The sequence below is a fragment of the Aspergillus flavus genome, chromosome 3, assembly GCF_009017415.1.
Source record: "Aspergillus flavus chromosome 3, complete sequence".
Taxonomy (NCBI): Eukaryota; Fungi; Ascomycota; class Eurotiomycetes; order Eurotiales; family Aspergillaceae; genus Aspergillus; species Aspergillus flavus.
In genome coordinates this window covers 2,865,866-2,887,724 of record NC_092407.1, presented here as the reverse complement: position 1 = coordinate 2,887,724, position 21,859 = coordinate 2,865,866, and the positions used below count along the sequence as shown (strand labels likewise).

Below are 21,859 nucleotides of genomic sequence, written 5' to 3'. Positions count from 1 at the left end.
ATATAATACTAGCCCTATATATGAGCCCAGACGAACACGTCTCAAGGTGCCCCATCTCGTTCCACACCGGAACTCTTATCCACATTTTGACAGTGATCTTCTACGGATTATGCTGAGTCTGGAGGGTTCTCTTCCCGGAATCATTATTTATCCCTCACCCCTTCTCTTCATGCCTATTTTACCGCCTCAGTTTTAGTGGGCGTACGTTTACGAAAGAAGCCAAACCACGCCCACAGTTCTAAAACTGAACTTAATTGTCTGGTCCACTCATTTATCTATCGATTGGAGATTAGGAGTTCCTGATTGACAAGACAGCAATCTTCCACCTATTACTCATATCTTATATCCTTTCTGTCTATATTGTGGAGACCCGCCGGACCACAATCGTTTTCGCCGTCAATTATCCAGACCTGCTCCCTGTGAAGAGGGGGCAAAAGAATCAAACATAACAAAAGTAGGAAAAGGTGAGGAGGCTTTCTTTTCTCTGATACCGGTGACTTTATCCCTTCGTTTCCCAGCATTTACCATTTACCCTGGCCCAAAGGTATACATGATGAAAGGCCAAGTGAAATATCGCCACTCTTGTCCGTTTCTTCAGTTCAACGACCAGTCATTCAGATCTGGTCCTCCTGCTATACTATTTTTGTTGTTGTCATTTTTCTCCCTTGTCCCCTGTCGCAACAGAAATGAGAGCCAAGAAGACGAGCCCATCTCTGGCTGCCCTCTTCCCCTTTTGGCTTGATACAAAAGCCACTAAGCTCTATCCACCATCCACTTCTTACCGTACGTTTTGCCGCCATTGTCTTCTCACCTCTGAGATGCTGCCACTAGCACGAGTATCGCCCTCTGAATGTCACTTTTTCTGGTTTCTGCTCTCGCCTGGGCCCTATCTGCTCTATGCCTGTGGTTTCTACCAACCCTCTAGAATTCTTATGGGAAATTTATTTCCTCGTCTACTTCTGACGAGCCCCCATTCTCCACTCATTGATTCTGGGATTATCCTATGATTCAGGCTTGAGTGTGTGGGGTTGAGGGAGGAGGGGGCATGCTAACCGGGGGGTGCGCGTGTGCGTGCATTTTGACTGTATTTAGGCCCGTTTCCACAGTCCACAGACCCTCTATTACAATATTGTACCATCCGAGAAATCCTTAGTATGACTGCTAGGCTAGTCAGCTTGGGTATCTCTTCAATTCCTAGCAGCAATCTTCCTGTCTTCAATAATTGCACTCATTCCCCTCCCACTCCCGCTTTGCTCGTTGGGCTTAGGAATCATATTCCAATTTGCCTCACCCAAAATATCCAGTGCATTCTTTCTTTCTCTCTCTATCTCTTCATTTATCCCTCATTCCCTCACATACCTCTCCCTTCCTGCTCCTCTATCGCTATTGCGTCTTTCCTTTTTGGCTTTTTCCTCTCTCTCTTTTCTTCCCTCTTTTCCAGTTCATCGCCCAAATCCCCCTCCTTTATCAGCGCCCTTCTTCTGCCCACCCAACTGTTTCACATTAAGAGGTGTTTGAAAGTTGCTTTGCGGAGGTCACGGCATAATCTAACGCATGGACATATTCTTGTCACTGCAGTGAAATACTACCACAGCATCAAAAGCAATTGCACCCAGGTAGAAGAACCTTGGAAGGAAGGTATGTGTTGTAGTTTCCTTCCTATACTGGGAGGGTTGGCACTATCCACTGTAGATGGTCGACTAACTCCTTCGAGACTTGCTTTTGCACCGGGCGTGTTTCTGGTGCTCTAGATCCTGCCATGACGAACACCGCAGATAATGTTTCTTCAAGCAATTCGAAACCAGCAAGGGTAGAACCGGGTGGCAACCCACCGTCAAACCCTAACAAAGCCAACTCATCGGCAACTGCAACTCAAAAGTCTGGTCAGTACCACCTATTATATTCGCAAGTTACTGAGCAACGGAAGAACTCGATGCTAAAGCTAGCATCCTCCTACAGACATTGGGTTCTTACAGGACTCTCGACCACATAGTATACATCATCATCCCGAAGATCCTACTTATGTGAGACATAATGGCCGTGGATTGCCTCCAGCCACGCTGAGCATGGGCGGCATGAGGTCCGCGCTACCCGGCTACCGAGCCGACACTGTTGTTTTTGACCGGCGTGTGATGCCACAGCGCTTTGTGCCTACAGGGCCTGGTCATGGAGTGGTATACTCATCAATGCACCCTTTACCATTGTTCCTTGAGACAACACCGAACATGAATATGCCTGTCCATAACCCGTTCTCTCAAGCATATTCACTTTACTCACAGGAGCAGCAGCAGCAGCAACAACAAGAACATATGCCATCTCAGCATACTGGGCCTGGGTATCAGCCGCTAGGATACAGCTCACCAACACACTTGGGAATCCCGCCAGCCGAATACGGGCAAATTTATTATGCTCCGCCTACGTATGTGGCATCTCATGGACATAGTGCAGTTCAGGCGAATGTGACAATCCATTTACATCAAAATTGCCCATCCAAAAATACCCAAGAGAACTTTGCTAAAGCATCAACAACTCTTTCAAAAGGGTCCAAGTCTCGTACCCCAGAGTCGGGCTATGATGTCTCAAAGATTATCGTGGACGGGTCAACTCCAATGAGATCCACCCAAACTCCGCCCTCCGCGATGGGTAAGCAGAAAAGGGAGAACTATGCCGCAGATTTAATGGCTCATGGTTCCCCTTTGTCACGGACTGATATTCATTTGGGTGGTACAGCTCCACACCCAATCAACCTTACCCGCCCCATAACACCGCGAGGACCACCAAGGAAGCCAAAGCAATCTGGTCATGCTTTATGGGTTGGCAATCTACCCCCCGGGACAGATATCAATGAACTGAAAGACTACTTCGCACGGGATGCCACTAAAGATGTTGAAAGTGTCTTTCTCATATCGAAAAGTAACTGTGCCTTTGTCAATTACAAGACGGAGGTGGCCTGCCTTGCAGCACTATCGAGATTCCACGACACAAGGTTCCATGGAGCACGTCTCGTCTGTCGACTGCGTCGAGATTCGATATCTTCTGCCCCGCAGCCCGATTCATCGAGTTGTTCATCTCAAGCTGAGAACGGTGCTGACGCTATACACAACGAACAGAATGAAAGTATGCTGGTGAAAAAGATCGTTGATAGTACATATTCGAGTCCTCGAATGCCAAACAGATATTTCATTGTCAAAAGCCTGTCTATGGATGATCTCGAACTGAGTAGACAAAGTGGGATCTGGGCAACGCAGGCGCATAACGAGGGTAACTTGAACCATGCTTATCAGGTGAGTCTTACATTCAAATGAAGGTGGAAGGCGACACAAAGAAGAAAGTACCTTGAGTTAATACAGTTGGAACCTAGACTGCTGATAATGTCTACCTTGTCTTTTCCGCCAATAAGTCTGGCGAGTATTATGGGTACGCTCGGATGGTGTCGCCAATCCAAGAGGACGACGGCTTGATCATGGAGATGCTGCCTCGCCCCAACCACATCCAGGCCGAGTCCGAGGACTTAGATTTGACACCAACTCCAGCGACGTCCACCGCCCCAAATGGACGGATCATCAACGATCTTGCGCGGGGAACTGTGTTCTGGGAAGCAGACTCATCGGAAGATGAAGGCGGAAGAAAGATTGCTAAGAGCGTCGCGGAGGTAGCCGAGGAGGTAGCAGAGTCGGGCTTCCAGTCTATCGGGAAGCCGTTCCGGATCCAATGGCTTTCAACAGAACGAGTCCCTTTCTACCGCACACGTGGTTTGCGGAACCCCTGGAACGCAAACCGAGAAATCAAGATTGCCCGAGACGGCACAGAAATTGAGCCGGCTGTCGGGGAGAGGCTTGTGCAGCTATTCCACACACCTTACGTTGGGTGAAGCGAAAGAAGAAGAAGCTGAGGCATTCCTGAATAGATTGATGCTCAGAATCTCACGGCTTGACCCCAGAGTCTCTCTATAAATAAATCAATACGTGAGTATGGTTTTCGTTTTGCTACATATTATTTTAAACTTTCCTCCCCCTCTTTGGATGAAGGTAGAAGAACAATAGAAGACCGCGAACAGCAAAGGAGAGGAAAAGAGGAAAGGTAGAAGGGAAAGGTGTGGTAGAAGGGCGAAGAGGGATACATCGTATATCGTTCTATAATTTCCAGTGTGGCTAATAATTGCTATCATATCCTACGTCCCTGATGTTTAGGGTCGTAGAAAAGGGTAGATACCTTCGCTATATTCTACCTATATGTATATTCTTGTCTTGTAGTGCGGTGTGGAAAGAGGAGTTGTATGAAACTGCTCCTTCGGGGGAGAGAGTAGCGGGGGGTCATTGGAGAGACGAGGGGTATAAATCATCTCTCGAAGATGACTGTCAATTGTCATCCGACTTGTTAGCTAAGTTCTTACTTGAGTAATGTACATAGTCTGAGAGGGGAAGAGGGGCTATTGTGAAGGAAATTTGAGCTAATGTTAGTTAGCCTTGAATACTGATAAGAACACGAATAAGCTCCAAAAGGATTAATGGAATCTTGGCTCCCTTTCCAAAACCCTTCAACTTGGCAAGTAGTAACCTGAGGTAGGCTAACATGTGATCAGTGTGGGTCAAAACGGACAGATTTAAATTGGTAGAAAAATCGATTGATCGATAGATACTGCGGAGGTTCTAATGCTTTATCCCCTTTAAACTTTTCCACTCCTCCCAAGTTGTCCAATCCAATATCATGTTAACCATCTTTTGGCCTTTGACCTCATCAGTCATGGCCATGAGATGAATCATCGAGTTGCCCCCGGATCCAACCCCAAGGAGGCTAGACCGGTTCTGGCCCACGGTCAATCGTGGGGTAAAGTTACCTAAACCTTACTGACTGTACAGGTCATTCTTCGTCTGATCTTCTGTTTCACTCAAAGGAACATTCCTTTTCTTTTTGTTCCCCCCCTCTAGATCGGGTGTCCCTTTCTTCTCCCAACGAACTGTCTTCTTACTCTATCTGTAAAATACTACTGAGGTATTGGTGATTCATTCCCCGGTACAGTAGCTACAGCTCCTGGAATGGTAGATCCTTGGGAGGTCTTTTTGTGGTAGCCCTCCCCAGAGCTAGCGTCTTCTCCACCTCCTGAAAGTTCATCCCATACACCGGCGAGTTTTGTGCCAAGGAAAACCGATTGAAACCCATTCATGCTGGAGCTCTCCACCCCCTCTGCAGCTAGCTGGTCGATCATAAGGTATGAAAAACCCGCTCTTTCCGCATTCCCTAGCTTGACCCCCCTCTGTTCCCTCCCGTTTCTTGTCTGGGTCATTAATAGCACCCCGTATCCCTCCCTGGTGGTGGCTCTTCTTCTGCCAACCGTGGCGGCTTCAGCACCTTTTCCTGTCGTTCTTGTCGTCACTACTGTTGCATCGTTGGGAATGCATTCATATTTCAGTATCTTTGTGTGACATACCTGGCTGACTGATTCCCCCATAACAGACCTGTCTGCACATTACGGAGTACTGAGCTTCACTTCCTCCTGTTGCTATCTCCTTGCCAGTTGTTCACGAGGGTTTGACGTCATACCGTGTATGATACCCTGAGCACAAAAGTAGTAGCCTCAATTTACGGTTAACACTGAATATTTCAACGCTTCTGCCCACGTCGACTTGTTCATACTCGTGGAAAAGGGTGTGTCTTGCCCGGCTAAGAGCTCACCTAGCCCCTCAACCATATCCGACACGCTCCCTGTCACACTCCCTTCCAAATTATCAACTCTGTTGAATAACCTCACGGGATTGTTCACCAAGGTCTCGATAGAATGTCAGGCGGTCGTTCGACTTCTCCCATCTCTGTTCCTCCATCATCGCGACAGCGTCGAGCTTCCTTGGCATCAGGCCTTGGCTTAGCTGATTATCTGTCGAAATCCGGGAATCAAGGGACCACCTCAAGCGTTCCAACCGGTCCAATGGCTAGTGCCGTAGCCAACGCACAGTCGCACCATGGGCGACGGCTATCCATTACCACGCTGGGGCTTTCAGGCTCACCAACTCAAACTTCACCGTTTGGGGGAAGAAACTTGCGACATGGTAGTGTGTCCAGTTCCATGGGATCTAACCCCGCGAGCCTCGAGGACGCGGTCATAGAGGATAATGAGAATGGCCCTCCTAGTGTCACGCCGACCTCTCCGTTCGCACGGAGGGTTTCCTTTGGCGCACAAGCATTGCGAGATGTCCGCGGAGGAAGCACAGGCAATGGTAGATATCCCTCTCCTTGGTCACCCGTGGCTGGACGGCGCTCAAATGCGTCGCCAGCCAGCAGCACTTCTATCAATACCACCACTGTTTCAGTAGCTGCAACTACACACAAAGTGATTTCTGAAAATGATAGATCTAACCCGTCTTGGCGACCATTAGGCGAAGGCTTCAATTGGTCCGAAGCTCTTCGAACTCGGGCCGAGCGTGCCCCGTCGATTGGAAATAACTCCTCAAATACACCTCAAGCACAGCATACAGCAAACCCGGCTCAGTCTGGGCAGCATCAGCGGGCGGCCTCCATCGCTTCAATGGAACAACCAGCCCGGGAGATGCCCAAGCAACCCCGGCAAAATAAGCCGGACTTCTTTCAGGAGAAAATACTCCGTGGAGATTTCATGGATTAGGCTCGCTTACTTAAGTTCTTTCTACCTCTTCGTTCCTGTCTAGCACTTCATCTTCCTTACCACAAGGGCCAAGGATCAATGACTTAAACGAAAGAGAGACGGGCGAGGGGAAGAATCTAAAACAGAAATGGGCTTGATAAATAAGCCATTGCATCTAATCAATGTGGTACTTCCGGTTCTACCTTCGCAAGGCATGTCAAGGCTGACTGTTCAGTCAGCTGGCTGCCCTTTTCATGATACATCAATCCGGTTCATCTACGGAACGAAAAGATATCGGAGCCGTTGTCGCAGTCAGCTCCGGACTATTTTAACATTAGCCTTGATAAAAAATAAAAAACATAAAAATAAAAATAAAAATAAAAAAGAGAGAGAGAGAGAGAGAGGAAGCCAGGTGAGAGATCCAAAAGGGTGACAGAGTCTTAGTCAAATTTCGACGCAAAACATTTTGTAACCAGGGTAATGATCGCATTGTTGATTTAGCGTATGTTTATGTTTCGTTCTTTTCCTTTCGAACGCTGCTGGTCAGACCTCATGTTCATTGCACTCGCGATTCTATGACATATCCAGATGGTTGATAGGTCGTTCTAAAATGGTTGTCGGTGTCCTAATGACTGCAATCACACTCTCGCACACAATGTTCTATTTACATCATATATTTTTCGACCTGTCTGTATTTTGTTGTTCATCATATGTTTATAACACTTTCCAAGTATAGTTAAGCATCTGCCCAATAAAATGAAGTAGTATGGACTGTAAAGCGACATTATTGCTCTAATACATACACGAAAGTGTAACGGCCTTCCCCAGAATACCATTAAATGTATATCATAGCAGCTAATAGCTTGAAAACTATGGTACTATATGTGTGCCCGTTCTGATACTTTGTTGATTTAAGTCTATGGGATCATAATACAAATGTAGGATACTGATCCTGCGTACAGCCCCCACATTTCCACCTCGCTTTACTTTTTATTGCCACAACTCTTCTATTATTTATGAGAATAAGCACCCTTGACTGTAGGAGGGTGGGGTCACTGTGATTTCTTCGAAGGGGATTGAAGAGCGTATAAAATGGGGCAGGGGTATTCCCTGTACGGAAGTCTCCCTCCTACATCCCCACTCCTGCCTCTTTGAAAAAGTAAATAAGACTGCTAAAAGACATTGATATAGAAACGAAACGGAGGAAAGGTGACAATTGAGCACAATTACGGCGGTATCCGACCCGATCTAGTAAGGGATGCCGTTCGTCAACAACTGAAATTGATCATAACCCTTAGTAGAGACACTCATGTAAGATTTGCGGATAAGCTCCCGCATATATTCGGCCGCATCTCTCTCGCTCTTCTCTAAAACAAATCGGTCCCGGAAATTCTTCAGTGTATCAGGCTTGAAACAGGGTAAGCCGCTATCAAGCATCAAGGAGACGATGTGGGATAATTTAGCACTGTAGGGGCGGGATGCAAGGAACGCCTTCACAACTAAGGATTCGAACCACCGATAGGGTTGTGTGCTTGTAGGGTTGTATGAATTACCCCCAGAGGCATGAGCATGTGTATGTTGAGTACCGCTCATCACGGCAACCATTTCAGAAGTGAGTTTGAACGGAGCGCGCTCGAAGCGAACGCCTCCAGGTGCAATATCGAAGCAGAATCCAAAGTCAATGTGTATAATGTGGCCGGCATCATCGACCATGATGTTCCCGTTATGACGATCCTTGAACTGTAAAAGATAGGATATAACAGAATAGGCCGCCATGCTCTTGACAAAATTGGTACGTGCTTCCTGGAATTTAATGGAATCCTCTCCGCCGTACTTGGAGACGAAATAATCATAAAGCCCATTCACAGCTTCACGGCCCAGCATGTCACGAGAAATTGAATTAGGGAGGACATCAATAACACCACATCCGGGAGCTGTCGAAGTTACTCGGTAGGGAAACACCCAAACATCAAGCCCGACACTACTGAAGATGCTCCGAAAAGCAGCAATCATCTGCAGGGCCAACATGTCCTGACGGCAGTCGTCACCGACTTTAAAAATTGCCGACTGCCAAACCTCGTAGGTCTCTTGCTCCAAGTCCAAACGGGCCTGTTGGTCCTGAGTCAAGGTCTGTTGTCCGAAAGAACTTATGACGCCTCCTGGATCAAACCGAGTCCTCGTCTTTTGGATTCTGAAAGTCGCCATGTATGGTGCTTTTGCGTGGCTTTGGAGTGGTTTTCCTGACTTGCGATCGATGCCGACAACAACGCCATCGGGATTGCTAGGGAGGTAAACACCAACCTCCACTTTGATTTTGCGAAGCTCTTCCTCAATCTTTTCTTTCTTCTCGGGTTTACTTCTTTTAATATACGGCCGAAGCTTCCCTGAGATACCTGTGATGTCATTGAAGAAGGAGAATTCCTTTTCATAGAAGTCGCGTTCCTCGTGAGTGAAACTGGCAATAAGAGAGTCCATAAATTTGTCCAGGGTTGGCTTGAGTGGATCCGGCTGTTTTCCATATGTTAACATAATCGTTCCAGATAAGGGCCGCTTCACTCACAATTTGAGAATCCTCGTCTTTGTACGAATTGGCTTTCATATTCCAAATTGCTTGGTGCGCAAATAATTGAGATTGCTTAGCTGTTTCCATGATATAGCGCTCTACGTAACCTAACGCATCATATCGTAGAGCCTGGACCAACTGTGGAACAAAATAGAAACGAACGTCAATTGAATGACTTTCCAATGCTTTCATCGCATATTGCAGTATGAATGGGTGGTTTCCATAAGCAGGTAAGAAATATGTCAGAGCTTCAGTGGGATTCACGGGAGCCCAGTAAAGCAAATACTGTTAAAATTAGCCTTGAGCTGAGATGAATTTATCGAGTTTGTACGTAACCCTACCTTTAACTGGAATGAGATATCTGCAGGAAGAGTAGCACCGAGCATGATTTCAAGGCTACTGGGCTCATCGATAACCTTTTCCGGAAAGTTGAGCAATAGCCAACGGATATCGTTCTTCAGCTTCACAGATGGGAAACGAGCACCAAGTTGAATGGCTAAACCGGGATGCTCAACCCAAGCAAGCCGTAACAAAGAAGTGGCCTCCTGAGATAGAATTAGACTCATACTTTAAGAGTGCTCGGAAAAAGGAGAACGGAATGGGTGTTGCAAATAAGGCCAACGAACCTCCATGAAATTCCTGCTTCCAGAAGACTGAGGTATGTAATGTTTACGTTCTTGATCCAAAGGATATAGCCAGACCTTGAGACGCGACCTCTCATTTTCAAGAAGGGTATAGAGCAGATCTTGTTTAGCCTGCAATGACTTATACGGTCCCAGCGTGTGACAAGCGACATTAGAGACATTAGCCAGAGCAGACGCGACATCACTGAGGACTTTATCTTCAGCTTTGATCTGTAATCGATTGCCTCCGAAGGACCACCTGCAGTTGCACATATTAGACAAATAACCTCAGCAGCACGCGGTTTCAATGATAACATACCTAGGCGGATGTCTAAACCAACTCAGGGCGGCGGACAAGAGTTGGTCTTTAAGCTTCCAAGAAGAGGCCGGGTCCGCCAAGCTGAAATGCTTTAGGACCTTAAGGCCAAACAGAATGATACGAAAGTGAAGCTCCCGAGATAGTGGATGCCCGCTCGTTTGCATGAGGCCCACAGATGTCTTGTCAACGAGGCGACAAAACAGTTGTTGATCTTGTAAATTTCCTAGCTGAATTGCACTGAAGTGGCTCTCAAAAAACTGGAGAACATGTGAGTGCGGCGAGAGAACCTTGTGGGCTTTTTGTTGCTTTTGTAGCATCAATGCCTTATCACTAGGCAGAAGCTCAATCTTTGCGTACAATGGATCAACGTAACTAAGTCACAACAAGTCAGTTTTAATGGTACAAGATGCAAGAATAGAGGCCTTACTCAAAGGATGGGTCGAACAGACCCTTCTTACGCAAGATTGTCTTCTCCCAAGCCTCAGCTACCTCAACTAGAATCTTGGGCTCCACAATTGGATTCTCATGGATCGCTCCCAGCCACAGAGAGATTCCGAGGTTTATAGACTCTGTCGAGAATATCTCAAAGGGTAAAGAAACGAGGTAATGAAGAATGGAAGGATGATGATCACCGCCACAGCACAAGAGAGCGGCTGCCTTTCGCAACCAATCCCTAACCTCCAGAAATGAAACTTCATTGCCAAGGCTAATCTGCTCATATAAAAAGGATAGCCTATTCTCGACAACATCGTTTGACTTTAGCTGAAACAGCACAGGTGCATTGATCCTGGGGCCTGCAATTGTTTGATCAGCTCAATGAACTTGTTGAATTAATAAGGATACACAGACTGTTTTCCCATCCTAGAAATTTAGACAACTGCGTATCTGGATATCGATACTTTTGGCGTGTAGTGTACTGGGCCATGAATTCAGAAGCAACGTCGACCCTATTGATCCCATATGGCTCAATTGATCCTAAACAGATATGAGATGCATTAGGACTAAATCTTGACTATGCACCGTTGCGCTTACCCAGCCGCTGATCGCTTTTGGAGATAAGCGATCCCATATCAAGTGCAAACGATCTACCCATAGAAATATTGCCAAAGCCATTGCTGTCTTCGGACGCGGATAAATAGGTCTGGCTTCCAGTGAGAGAAATGCTTCTAAAATAGTATTGGGACATACCTGAAGGAGACCTTTGATATCTAGTGGGGCGATATCCATCACGGCCGTGACCCATGCCCGAGCTCGTTCAAGGAACACATCCAAAGTTTTCCTTCTAAAATGATAGTTATCAGGTAAGTCAACTTTGACTATTCCCGTGGGTGAAGTGAACGAGGGTTTCCACTCGAACTCATCGAGTTCTTCTTCAAGGCAGGATTGCCACATGACTGTCAAGAGTTCGAGGAGGGCAAAGAGAGAGTCTTTTTCGCATAGAGCTGATGGACATTCTTTGATGATCTTATTAGCGCAGAGTACAGCAACGTTCTGTACTCTTTCTACTCTATGACAGCAAGCCACAAGGAAATCACCCAGTTCTTTCGACAAGAATGGGACCGAGAAATCTTCGTGTCTACCAGATAGCGTCAGCGAGACATAAGTGTTTACCACTTTGTCTGCAATTGTAGTCATGCAGCTAGCCATTTCGATGGTAGTCAAGGCCGGGTCCCGGAAGTAACTGAGGACTTTTGTGCAGTTTCCTGAAGATGCACGGAGGCTTTCGACTAACAACGCTGCATTAAGGAAAACTGCTTTTGGATAATTTAAGCGCTTGATCTCAGATTCACGGCTGGGAAGCTCCGTAATCAGGATTTTTTTCTGTTCCACGAGACGCTGTGGCCCCATGCCACGCCTGAGAATTGTATTAAGCTCCACATCACTTTCAAGCATTTCCATGCGGTCTTCAGAAACAAGGGGTGGCGAATGTTTTGCCAATATGCGCAACTCCTTCATATGAGTTCGAGCAACGGCCGACGTAAGTGAAATCCCGTGAACGGCAATGTTGAACCAAGCATCACGAAACAGAGTAGATATGTCCTGGTCATAATCTGCAATATCCGCGCAGTTTCTGGGAGTGGCTCGATCGGAGACAAGCAACGCCAGTGGTTTCAAAAGGGGGCTGAGATCATCAGGAGCTAAGGTGATGTCTTTTTGGCGCTCATTCTCAAAATCCGTCGCGTCTCCCTTATTTACGATACTCTCTAGCAAATGCGTCAAATATGTCCTGTAAAGTGGGGTGTTCCTCTGCAGTGTGACAGAAAGGTAGGCCATTGCGCTCTCTACTGCGGTAGCAACATTGCTATATCCCTTAGTGACTCCGTCCCAGTAGGCCCGGTCATAGAACTTGAGAAGAAGGTGAAATTCACCTTGAGCTGTGCTCAGAGACAACGCAGCAGTTTCCTTGATGATATAGGCATCAACAGAAGCACTGACTTTACCGATCTTTTGAAGCAGCATAGATTGTGCTAAGGCGCTTATTTTTTCGTCATTAGAGTGGGCAGCAATCGTCACAATGGCGTGAACAACGTTTCTATAATGTATACTGCCTTCCTCACCAGTGACAAGAAGGGAGATCTCACTATTTTGCTTCACTTGGGAGAAACTGGCGGAAGCATTGCTATGGCCAGGAACATCTCCCACTGACTGTCCACGATATGCCTTCTCGGTGCCCGAGCCAGGACTCAGAACATTCCCAAGTGAGTACAAAGTCGTAATAACGGCGTCTTGAGACATAACACCAAGAACTTGGGCAAGGCATTTCGCAGCAACAGAAGCTGTGGGCCCAGCTGGGATGCCACCTTCGACAATGAACCTCAAGAGAGAGCGACTTCCGGAAGAAGCGCTGTTTAGTGACATTCGCGCAACTATTGCTATGCTTTTCAAAGTTGCCGTTGCCAGCTCAGGGCATGACATTTGATTTGGATCCATCAGGGTGTTCTCTAACCAAGGAAGGAAGTCTTCGCTGTTTGCCCTTCCACTCAAAACGCAATGTAGGTATCCGATAAAGGCGAACGCCTTCACTGAATAAGTCAGCCGTTGTTGCAAGTGTGAGCCAAGCTGCAGATAATCAGAATCATCCTCTAGAAGCTTGATCTGATCATCGATGACCTCTGCCGTGCGATTAATAAGAGCTATTTCGTCTGTATCGTGGCTCCTAGCGATGCCAACACCACTCATATAATCGTCCAGCAACTCATCCTCTGACATATTATGTGCTCCGACGAGTGAAGTTGTACACGATTTGACAAAGCGCATGAATCCTTCCTGCAGCAGCATGGCTCCTAAAGGGCGTCCATCGGCAGCATAACGCCGAGTGTACCTCCTCCAATCTCGAAGAATGTTGTCAGACATATTTGCATTACGTACGATAGAGGAGGCTGTCTCAACAGCAACCTTAAAGCCCTCGGACAATATTGACCGCATTTTCTCGATTATCCTAAGCTTCTCGATGGCTGTCCAGAAGGAAGCAAACTTAGTGGAGGCCTCCAGAAAGCCAACCAGGGAAACTGTAATTGATAATATACTGACGGCTTCATAAGCCGTAACGGGATAATCTGTTCCAGAATCATGATGTGTGAAAGGCGTCGCAGCTTGAACAGATTTGGCGCAGTGTTCCAGGTACTTCTCAACAGCATCGAGAACAGTCTCTCGCAGCAATGGATATCGAGATTCGGAGCCCAATGAAAGAAGAGCCAAAGTGACATTATTGGTGAGTGCCTCCCAAGGGGAAGGCTTTATGTGATGCAGGAAAGGTGAAGGACGGAAAAGCTGACTGTGGGCCTCAGGAAGGTACCGAGATAGTTGTGCAACCAACCTAGAGGCATGCTCGGATTTGTCCACAGAAGGAGAAGCTTTACATAATGCGATTAACACATCTAGTTCTCGGATGCCCTACGAAAGTCAGTTTATGTGTTTCTCATTGATGTACGAGATGCAAGCGTTGACGACGGACCATGGGCACCCGCGAGGTTGGCGCCTGATTTCGTAGAACTCCATTCAAGTCATGCGGGTAAGACGTTGAAAGTTGAAACTGTCGAGAGATGCGGGCAATGTCTGATTTCTCATCACTCTCCGGTGATCTGACTGCTAGCGTTGCAAGCTTCCCCAGCGCGGAGGGTCTGATTGATGCGGAGAATCTGTTCCAATCAGCGTAAGACTTTCCGAGAGATGAGATTAAGACTCACTCGTCCATTTCAAGAATAACTTCAAAATGGATTACGGAGTGTAGATAATTTAAGTTCCTTGTTTCCCTCAACCATGTAAGAGGCGAAAGGGAGATAACGTACGAGTTGCCCCTGAACGGCAGACGATTCAAGTAATAAAAAGTGCTCTCGGACTGTACATAGTACGTGTTCCCTCCCCAGCCCAGACCCACGTGGGAGGCCGAACTTACCTACGTCTCCGTGGTCCGTACTCCTGGCTAACTAAATTACGACCGACCTAGGTCCTCGGTTTTTTAGGCTAACTCACGTCAGTTAGTCACGGTACAGGCCGGTAGTTAGCTAGATGGACAGGAACTTACAAGCACCTGTGCGAATCTCATATGACGCGATATATCTGATTGTGGCTCTCAAACTCCCGAATTAGAAGGATTAAGCAATAAAGCTACATAAAGACCTGTCTCAGTTAAGTATACCTGCCGATGTCAGTACAGTACTACCTAACTAGCAATCGTATCATTACTTTTTTTTGGACTGTAACAAGAACTGAACTCTACGGAGTATAACCGTCTCCCATCACACAGCTATATCATCCAATCCAAACAGACTGATGCTAGCCTCCGTTTTCAGATATACTTCCTCTTCTTCTTCCTCTTTTTTTCTTCTTATTTTTCTTTCTTTCTTTCTTTCTTTCCCCCTCCCCCCCCCCCCCCCCCCCCCCCTTTAAGATTCTTGTATTTAAAAATAGGATCCGGTAGTCGGTAGATGGTACTAAGAAGGTATTACTACCCCTTGTTGTCAACAAATGGCCTATGAAGAGTACTTGCTTGAAAGATTTAATACGCGTTAGCGCACCTTCCTCGCAGAACTCCCGAGTCCTAATAAATCTGGAGCTGCCAGCCGTGAGTTAGCCTCACGACCACAACAAGTCTCCTGTACCTTTTTCCTTCTCTACTTCTCCTACTCTTTCCTTTTGTTATTATTTTTTTTTTCTTGGGACCTCGTGATCCCCTTCTCTTGGTTTTGTCTTGTCTTCCTTCTCCTTTACTTCCTTCCTAGGCCAAGGCATAATTACGGTAGTCAGAAGTTGCGTTACTACTTACTGTAAGAGAAGCAACGGGCTCTTTTGCGTCACTCTGCTCTGCGTCGCTCTGCTTGATATTAACCAAACACCTGGATTTACTACCGCATTATCCTTTATGACGAATTTGGCAACTATTTAGCGTAAGGGAGACATAAAGTCATAAAAGAAGAATGGCGCCACAGAACGAAAAGAGCTCTCTTAAACGCAGTAGGGTGGGTGTTTCTTAAACGGGTCCAATGCAGGTCGCTGAAGATGCAAATATCATATAGGTTAGCACGGACCATGATTCACAAGATTTGAAAAAGCAGCGGCGCTCTCAGAGAACTACAGACCAAGATCAATCCCAGACTACGCCGGTGAATCAGTCCTATTTACCTACGCCTCTAACCCAACAAAATTCAACTACGACGGACGTTACGAAAGAAGTCACAGCTTCACCTGGTGCTTCTAGCCAAGTGCGCTGTCAAACGCCGCTCAATTCAGATTCCCTCCAAACATTTTCGTCTCCTCCTGGCGATACGCAGGCTCAATCACAATTTGTATACCCACCCAGAGCATTTGCCGACGAAGTGGAGGATGAGGCCGCTGAAGGGGTATGGGGCTACCTCATTCCGCTTGATGAAAAGGTTCGGAGGCCCCTTGTTCTGAGAAAACGAGATAGTTGTGAAGGCCATGCGGATGCCAAGTCCAAGGGCAAGGCTGGGAAGGCAACTCGACGGCAAGATAAATCATCGGAGGACAAACAAGCGAAGATCCATCCCCCTGGCGGTTACTTAGTTGGTCGCCATCCGGAATGTGGTAAGTATGAATGCAAAGCGTAATATAACATTGTGTGACAACTCTGACATGGATATATTCAGACTTGGTGATCAACGTCCCCACTATATCTAATCGGCATTTCTTGATCTTCCCAGAAAACAGAAAGGGTGGATCGGTCGCGATAATGGAGGATCTGTCTAGCAATGGTACTTTTATTAATGATGCAATCGTTGGGCGTAACAAGCATCGCGAACTTGAAGACGGGGATGAAGTCACTATCTTGGATGAAGCACGCTTTGTTTTCAGGTACCCTCGCACAAGGGAAACAAGTGGGTTCCGCCAGCAATACAGGCTTCTTCAACAACTTGGAAAAGGCCATTTTGCAACTGTCTACCTTTGTGCAGAACGGTCTACAGGAACGCAATACGCCGTTAAGGTTTTTGAGAAACGTCCCGGAGATTCTCAGAAGTCCCAAGTGGACGCTTTACAACAAGAAATAGGTCTGTTGATGGGTGTCAGCCACCCAAATCTACTATGCCTTAAAGATACGTTCGACGAAAGTGATGGCGTATATCTCGTTCTGGAACTTGCTCCAGAAGGTGAACTCTTCAACTTGATCGTTAGCAAGCAGAAGTTTTCGGAGACGGAAACGCGCCATATATTCGTACAGCTTTTCGAAGGGTTAAAGTATCTGGTAGTGATGAAGCTATCCATTATTCAGGGAAAACAGCTAACTTGGGCAATAATAGCATGATCGTGGAGTCGTCCATCGGGACATAAAACCTGAAAATATCCTCGTTGCAGACAAGGAGTTGACTGTGAAGCTCGGTGATTTTGGCCTTGCGAAGATTATCGGGGAAGACTCATTTACAACAACACTGTATGATGCAACTCTATGCCCCTTTCCCTTCACTCTTTTACTTCACCGGTGTCCTGTTCGTGCAGGGATCCTGGCTAATGTTCCTTACTCGTAGATGCGGAACGCCAAGCTGTAAGTCGCTCCAGTAAGGCTTGTATGGCACTGTTGATACTTATATTGTAGATGTGGCACCAGAGATATTACAAGATTCCCGCCGGCGCCGATACACGAAAGCTGTGGACATCTGGTCCCTTGGCGTTGTTCTTTACATATGCCTTTGTGGATTTCCCCCTTTCTCCGATGAGCTTTATACTGCCGAGAGCCCGTACACTTTAGCGCAGCAGATCAAGATGGGTCGCTTTGATTACCCATCACCCTACTGGGATTCTGTGGGCGACCCGGCTCTAGATCTCATAGACAAAATGCTCACCGTTGATGTCGACAAGAGAATCACCGTGGACGAATGCCTAGAGCATCCATGGCTTACTGGGAAATACCCTAGTGTTTCTGACAGCACTGATGGGCTAACTGGAGCCTTGGGAAAACTGGACTTCTCGAAACGAAAAATCGCCCGGGAACGCACGCTCCTTAGCAGTGTCAATTATGTCCATTTCAGTGAGCACGTGGAGGAAGGTGCTATTCCGATTAAAGTTTTCCATAAGAATAACGCCGGAAAACGTGTGCACAACCGGCCTGCCAAAGCCCAAAAACGTGAAGTGTCACCTGACGAAAATAGTGCCCCTTACGATTTTGTCAACCTTGGAGAGCGTGGGGATCCAGTGCTGTTCAAAGAAGATTCCGTCAGTCAGTACAGATGAAATTTTGCTAGGCGCCCGTGGGTTGCTGTCTTTCTAGACTATTCTATTTTGCTCTAGAGTTCAAGGACCAGGAACTAACGATTAGTATCGTTAAGGCCGATTTTAACATTACTCTACATTCTGCTAGATATACGATAGGTCAAATCTGCAGGCTCGTTGTCGGTTAAGATCATGCATACCATACCATGCTGCCACGAACGGCATCAGGCATTGACTCTCAAACGGGTGCTGTCTCTGTTCGGGACTCGACAAAAGCTCGTATAGGCATTGGCTTTAGTGTTATTCTTTCCACCGATATCTTGAACGGGTTGTCGATGGTTTCTTTAAGAATATAATTATCAATAACACAATACTAGTATGGGAACACCTGCTTCCCTTATACTTCTCTAAATTATGCCCTGGTCTGCTTGCAACAGTCAAGTAATAACTGGTACATACTATAAATCTGTAACTGTAAGTGAACACCTCTATCCATGTAGTAGTTAGAAGTCTTAGATATTACCTAGGTAGTACTAGGTACATCGGACAGGATTTGATATAGTTGATAATTAGTTATGAAGCTAAGCCAGGTACGTACTAGTGTGTAAAAGTGCCTTAGGTGTCTACCAGGTTGAAGTGGCGTGATGTGAAATCCGCGTTGTTGCCATTCGTTGGTCCTGAGTCGCCAGGGGTTTCTGGAAATGTCCCACACGCCCGGGCATGTACTAAGGTAGTTTACTGTTTGTTAATTTGGTCTCAGGCCGGAGAAAATCAGCGGCGGCGGGTCGAGCTCCCATAAAGAAAGGTACCAGTAGTCTACTCCGTGCCTCTCTTTTTCCCACCCGCTCGAAAGTTTAGTTTATCCCTCAGACTTGGCCATTACCTTTCAATCTAGAAGAAGCGTCATTAGGTGTCTCTAACCCACTGAATTTCTTCCAAGAGACCTCGGAGAGTGCCTCTGTCCGAGACACTTTTCCTTTTCATGTCATTATTCCCCCTTTCGTCTACCTGTTGACCCCTACTGTTCCACAATCATGGGCATCCTAGCTGTCATTCTCGACAGTGTTTGTGAGCGCTGCTCAGGTTCATCACTATGGATGCTCTCCACTGTGGCATTGCTATCCATTCTCGTTGTGTCTGTGGTTATCAACGTCTTACGGCAACTTCTCTTCAAAAATTACAAAGAACCCCCCTTGGTATTTCATTGGTTCCCTTTTATCGGAAGTACCATCAGCTATGGCATGGATCCATACAGATTTTTCTTTAATTGCCGCGAAAAGGTACGCTAACCCTGCGGGAAATCATTGATTTCGCTCACATGCTTACTATCTCAGTATGGCGATATCTTCACATTCGTTCTCCTCGGTAAGAAGACAACCGTCTACCTGGGCACCAAGGGGAACGATTTCATTCTGAACGGCAAGCTTCGAGATGTCTGCGCCGAAGAGGTCTATTCCCCACTTACAACTCCTGTGTTTGGGCGTCATGTGGTATACGACTGCCCAAATGCTAAGCTTATGGAGCAGAAGAAGGTAAGCAAAGTTCACCGGAATAGTAGCAACGCTGATTCATTTTTATTAACAATTGTAGTTTGTGAAATTTGGACTTACATCAGATGCACTCCGTTCGTACGTTCGTTTGATTACAGAGGAAGTGGAAGATTTTGTACAAAAGTCCTCGGCACTCCAGGGTCCCAATGGCGTTTTCGATGTCTGCAAAACGATCGCTGAGATTACCATATACACCGCCTCGCGTTCCCTTCAAGGGAAAGAAGTTCGGAGCAGATTCGACTCGACATTTGCTGAACTGTACCATGATCTCGACATGGGTTTTGCCCCTATAAATTTCATGTTACCATGGGCCCCTCTACCACATAACCGCAAGCGTGATGCCGCCCAGAAAAGGATGACTGAAACATATATGGAGATTATAAAGGAACGCCGTAAGGCTGGCAGCAAAAAGGATTCAGAAGACATGGTTTGGAATCTCATGTCCTGCATGTACAAAGATGGGACGCCTGTCCCCGACGAAGAAATTGCACACATGATGATCGCCTTACTCATGGCCGGCCAGCACTCTTCGTCGTCCACTGCGGCTTGGATTGTCCTGCATCTTGCAGCATCCCCTGAAATAACAGAGGAGCTTTATCAGGAACAACTTCGTATCCTTGGACACGACATGCCTCCACTCACTTATGAGAACCTGCAGAAATTGGACTTGCACGCCAAGGTCATTAAAGAAACTCTTCGCATACATGCACCAATCCACTCTATCATTCGAGCAGTGAAGAACCCGATGCCAGTAGAGGGTACTCCCTACGTGATCCCGACCTCGCACAATGTACTTTCCTCCCCCGGTGTCACTGCAAGATCGGAAGAACATTTCCCTGATCCGCTTGAATGGAAACCCCACCGCTGGGATGAGGCCATCGCTGTTAGCTCTGAAGATGAAGAAAAAGTTGACTATGGCTATGGCTTGGTTACTAAAGGAACCAACAGCCCGTATCTTCCATTCGGCGCCGGGCGTCATAGGTGCATTGGCGAACAGTTCGCTTACGTGCAGCTCGGTGCGATAACAGCGGCTCTAGTAAGGTTATTCAAGTTCAGCAACCTTCCAGGTGTTCAAACTCTTCCAGACACTGACTACTCAGTAAGCGACGCCACCTATGCAACCTATAGAGATCCCCACTAACCGAATTATAGTCATTATTTTCAAAGCCTTTGGGCAACTCAAAGATACAATTTGAGAAGCGCGAGCCTGTCACCAAGGCGTAGTGTTCCTTCGACGTTTGCAACTTACGACGTCTATGGGCACATTCCTCGTGTTTTGTGGGGTAACTTTGAAAGTGCTTTGAAAGTGCTTAGAAGGCAGGACTGAGTAAAATAAAGGTGGAGGGACGCTCTGCACGTTTGTATTATGGCCTCTTGTTCCAACGTGCATGATATTGCCAGACGATCTATTTCTTTATGTAAATTATCTTTTGCATTTAATATCGGGGGCTAACTTTGAGGAAGCCCCATTTTTCTATCATATCATTTTAATCTAAAGTTATGACCTAAACCTGCCAATTGGACGATGTCACCTAACAGCGCACAGGGGTCAATGTGTCTACAGTGCCTGAAATTGTGCACTCCTGTAGTGTAGCTCCTAGTCGTGTTATTGTGATTCAAGCCCTTAGAAAGTACAGTAAACTATTATACAAGACAATTATTCGCCGCAGTTCTCATAGATTCACGAGATTCTATGCTGTTCCCTTCCTCCTTTCTTCACTCCTCTTTTTAGCCCTAACCTCGGCACGTCTCCTTTCACCACCATCGACCTTGTGTCCCAACTTGTCCTCCCACATGCCTTCCTGGACTTTTAATAGAGCTGCGCAATTATCTGTACCTTTGATTGGCTGCAAGAATGGTCCGCTGAGCATGGAACCACGATGGATCTTCATGTGCGCGAACTTTTTGAGTGGTTTCGATGGGTCGTGTGTATATTCGGAAGCATCAGGTGGCAGATTGACAATCACTTTCCTCATCCCCGGAGAGAGCGTCGCCGAGGAGGTGGAGGGGCGTGAGGCTTGATTGTCCGTTGTTGTATCCCTTGGGGTCAATGGAACCTCAACTACGCGCAATTGGGCTGTACCATCAACAACATGTTCCAGGTCACCACCCGGCCCAAAGACTCCGTTCCTGAATTTCTCCCTTTTCCGGAGCAGGTAACGCCGTTGACGAGTCGGCTCAATGCCAATATCCCGAAGCTCAGTAGAGCTAAGAGTAAACAGCTTCTCCCATGAAGGCAGCTTGCTTGCATGTTTAGTCATGCCACGTCCAATCAACGTAAGGAATGTTTCGACGTCGGGGACGAATGGTGTTGGTGAAGGCACAGAAGGCGTAGAGGCGTGTTTATGGAAACATCGCACACATTTTTTGCCGATGGCCAGAGGTCTGATGAGTCGTGAAGATAAGAGAAACGAGCTACGCATCGTCATAATCGGTCGCGTTGATCTTTTCCAGTATTTGTAGGGTCAAGATTACGCTTGTGAGATTGGGTGGATAGGAACCGAAAAGAAGTGATCGGGATGTAGGCAATGGAGGCCAGGTGAAATT

At 46.8% G+C, this 21,859-nt stretch overlaps 7 protein-coding genes across 7 annotated transcripts; 4 read left to right on the top strand and 3 right to left on the bottom strand.

Moving 5' to 3' along the window:
* Positions 1-1,759: 1,759 nt before the first annotated feature.
* Positions 1,760-3,871, top strand: F9C07_2064530 (YT521-B-like domain-containing protein; the record flags this gene model as incomplete). Its single annotated transcript, XM_071508698.1, has 4 exons — positions 1,760-1,883; positions 1,960-3,261; positions 3,285-3,331; positions 3,362-3,871. The coding sequence occupies 4 exons, from the start codon at positions 1,760-1,762 to the stop codon at positions 3,869-3,871; spliced, it is 1,983 nt and encodes a 660-aa protein (XP_071365090.1).
* Positions 3,872-4,649: 778 nt separating this feature from the next.
* Positions 4,650-5,468, bottom strand: F9C07_6998 (uncharacterized protein; the record flags this gene model as incomplete). Its single annotated transcript, XM_071511556.1, has 3 exons — positions 4,650-4,794; positions 4,849-4,957; positions 5,429-5,468. 3 exons carry the CDS (start codon positions 5,466-5,468, stop codon positions 4,650-4,652), a joined length of 294 nt encoding a protein of 97 aa, XP_071365089.1.
* A 308-nt stretch (positions 5,469-5,776) lies between these two features.
* Positions 5,777-6,616, top strand: F9C07_6997 (uncharacterized protein; the record flags this gene model as incomplete). Its single annotated transcript, XM_041285376.1, has 1 exon — positions 5,777-6,616. One exon carries the CDS (start codon positions 5,777-5,779, stop codon positions 6,614-6,616), a length of 840 nt encoding a protein of 279 aa, XP_041144758.1.
* An 801-nt stretch (positions 6,617-7,417) lies between these two features.
* On the bottom strand, positions 7,418-14,484 carry F9C07_2282135 (putative phosphatidylinositol 4-kinase). Its single transcript, XM_071510544.1, has 11 exons — positions 14,288-14,484; positions 14,056-14,239; positions 11,289-13,994; positions 11,121-11,241; positions 10,923-11,075; positions 10,528-10,894; positions 10,101-10,472; positions 9,785-10,040; positions 9,500-9,703; positions 9,156-9,443; positions 7,418-9,103 (listed from the first exon to the last, which is right to left on the bottom strand). The coding sequence occupies exons 1-11, from the start codon at positions 14,293-14,295 to the stop codon at positions 7,844-7,846; spliced, it is 5,919 nt and encodes a 1,972-aa protein (XP_071365088.1). The 5' UTR covers positions 14,296-14,484; the 3' UTR covers positions 7,418-7,843.
* A 493-nt stretch (positions 14,485-14,977) lies between these two features.
* Positions 14,978-18,324, top strand: F9C07_1428686 (serine/threonine-protein kinase chk2). Its single transcript, XM_041291016.2, has 7 exons — positions 14,978-15,559; positions 15,617-16,145; positions 16,208-16,800; positions 16,856-16,986; positions 17,081-17,097; positions 17,149-17,800; positions 17,879-18,324. Exons 1-6 carry the CDS (start codon positions 15,518-15,520, stop codon positions 17,781-17,783), a joined length of 1,947 nt encoding a protein of 648 aa, XP_041144756.1. The 5' UTR covers positions 14,978-15,517; the 3' UTR covers positions 17,784-17,800; positions 17,879-18,324.
* Position 18,325: 1 nt separating this feature from the next.
* Positions 18,326-20,770, top strand: F9C07_1428495 (cytochrome protein). The gene is made up of 4 exons (XM_041291015.2): positions 18,326-19,042; positions 19,097-19,294; positions 19,353-20,411; positions 20,465-20,770. The coding sequence occupies exons 1-4, from the start codon at positions 18,797-18,799 to the stop codon at positions 20,534-20,536; spliced, it is 1,575 nt and encodes a 524-aa protein (XP_041144755.1). The 5' UTR covers positions 18,326-18,796; the 3' UTR covers positions 20,537-20,770.
* Positions 20,771-21,003: 233 nt separating this feature from the next.
* F9C07_6994 (mitochondrial 37S ribosomal protein mS41) lies at positions 21,004-21,741 on the bottom strand (the record flags this gene model as incomplete). Its single annotated transcript, XM_041285377.1, has 1 exon — positions 21,004-21,741. One exon carries the CDS (start codon positions 21,739-21,741, stop codon positions 21,004-21,006), a length of 738 nt encoding a protein of 245 aa, XP_041144754.1.
* Between the last annotated feature and the right edge of the window lie 118 nt (positions 21,742-21,859).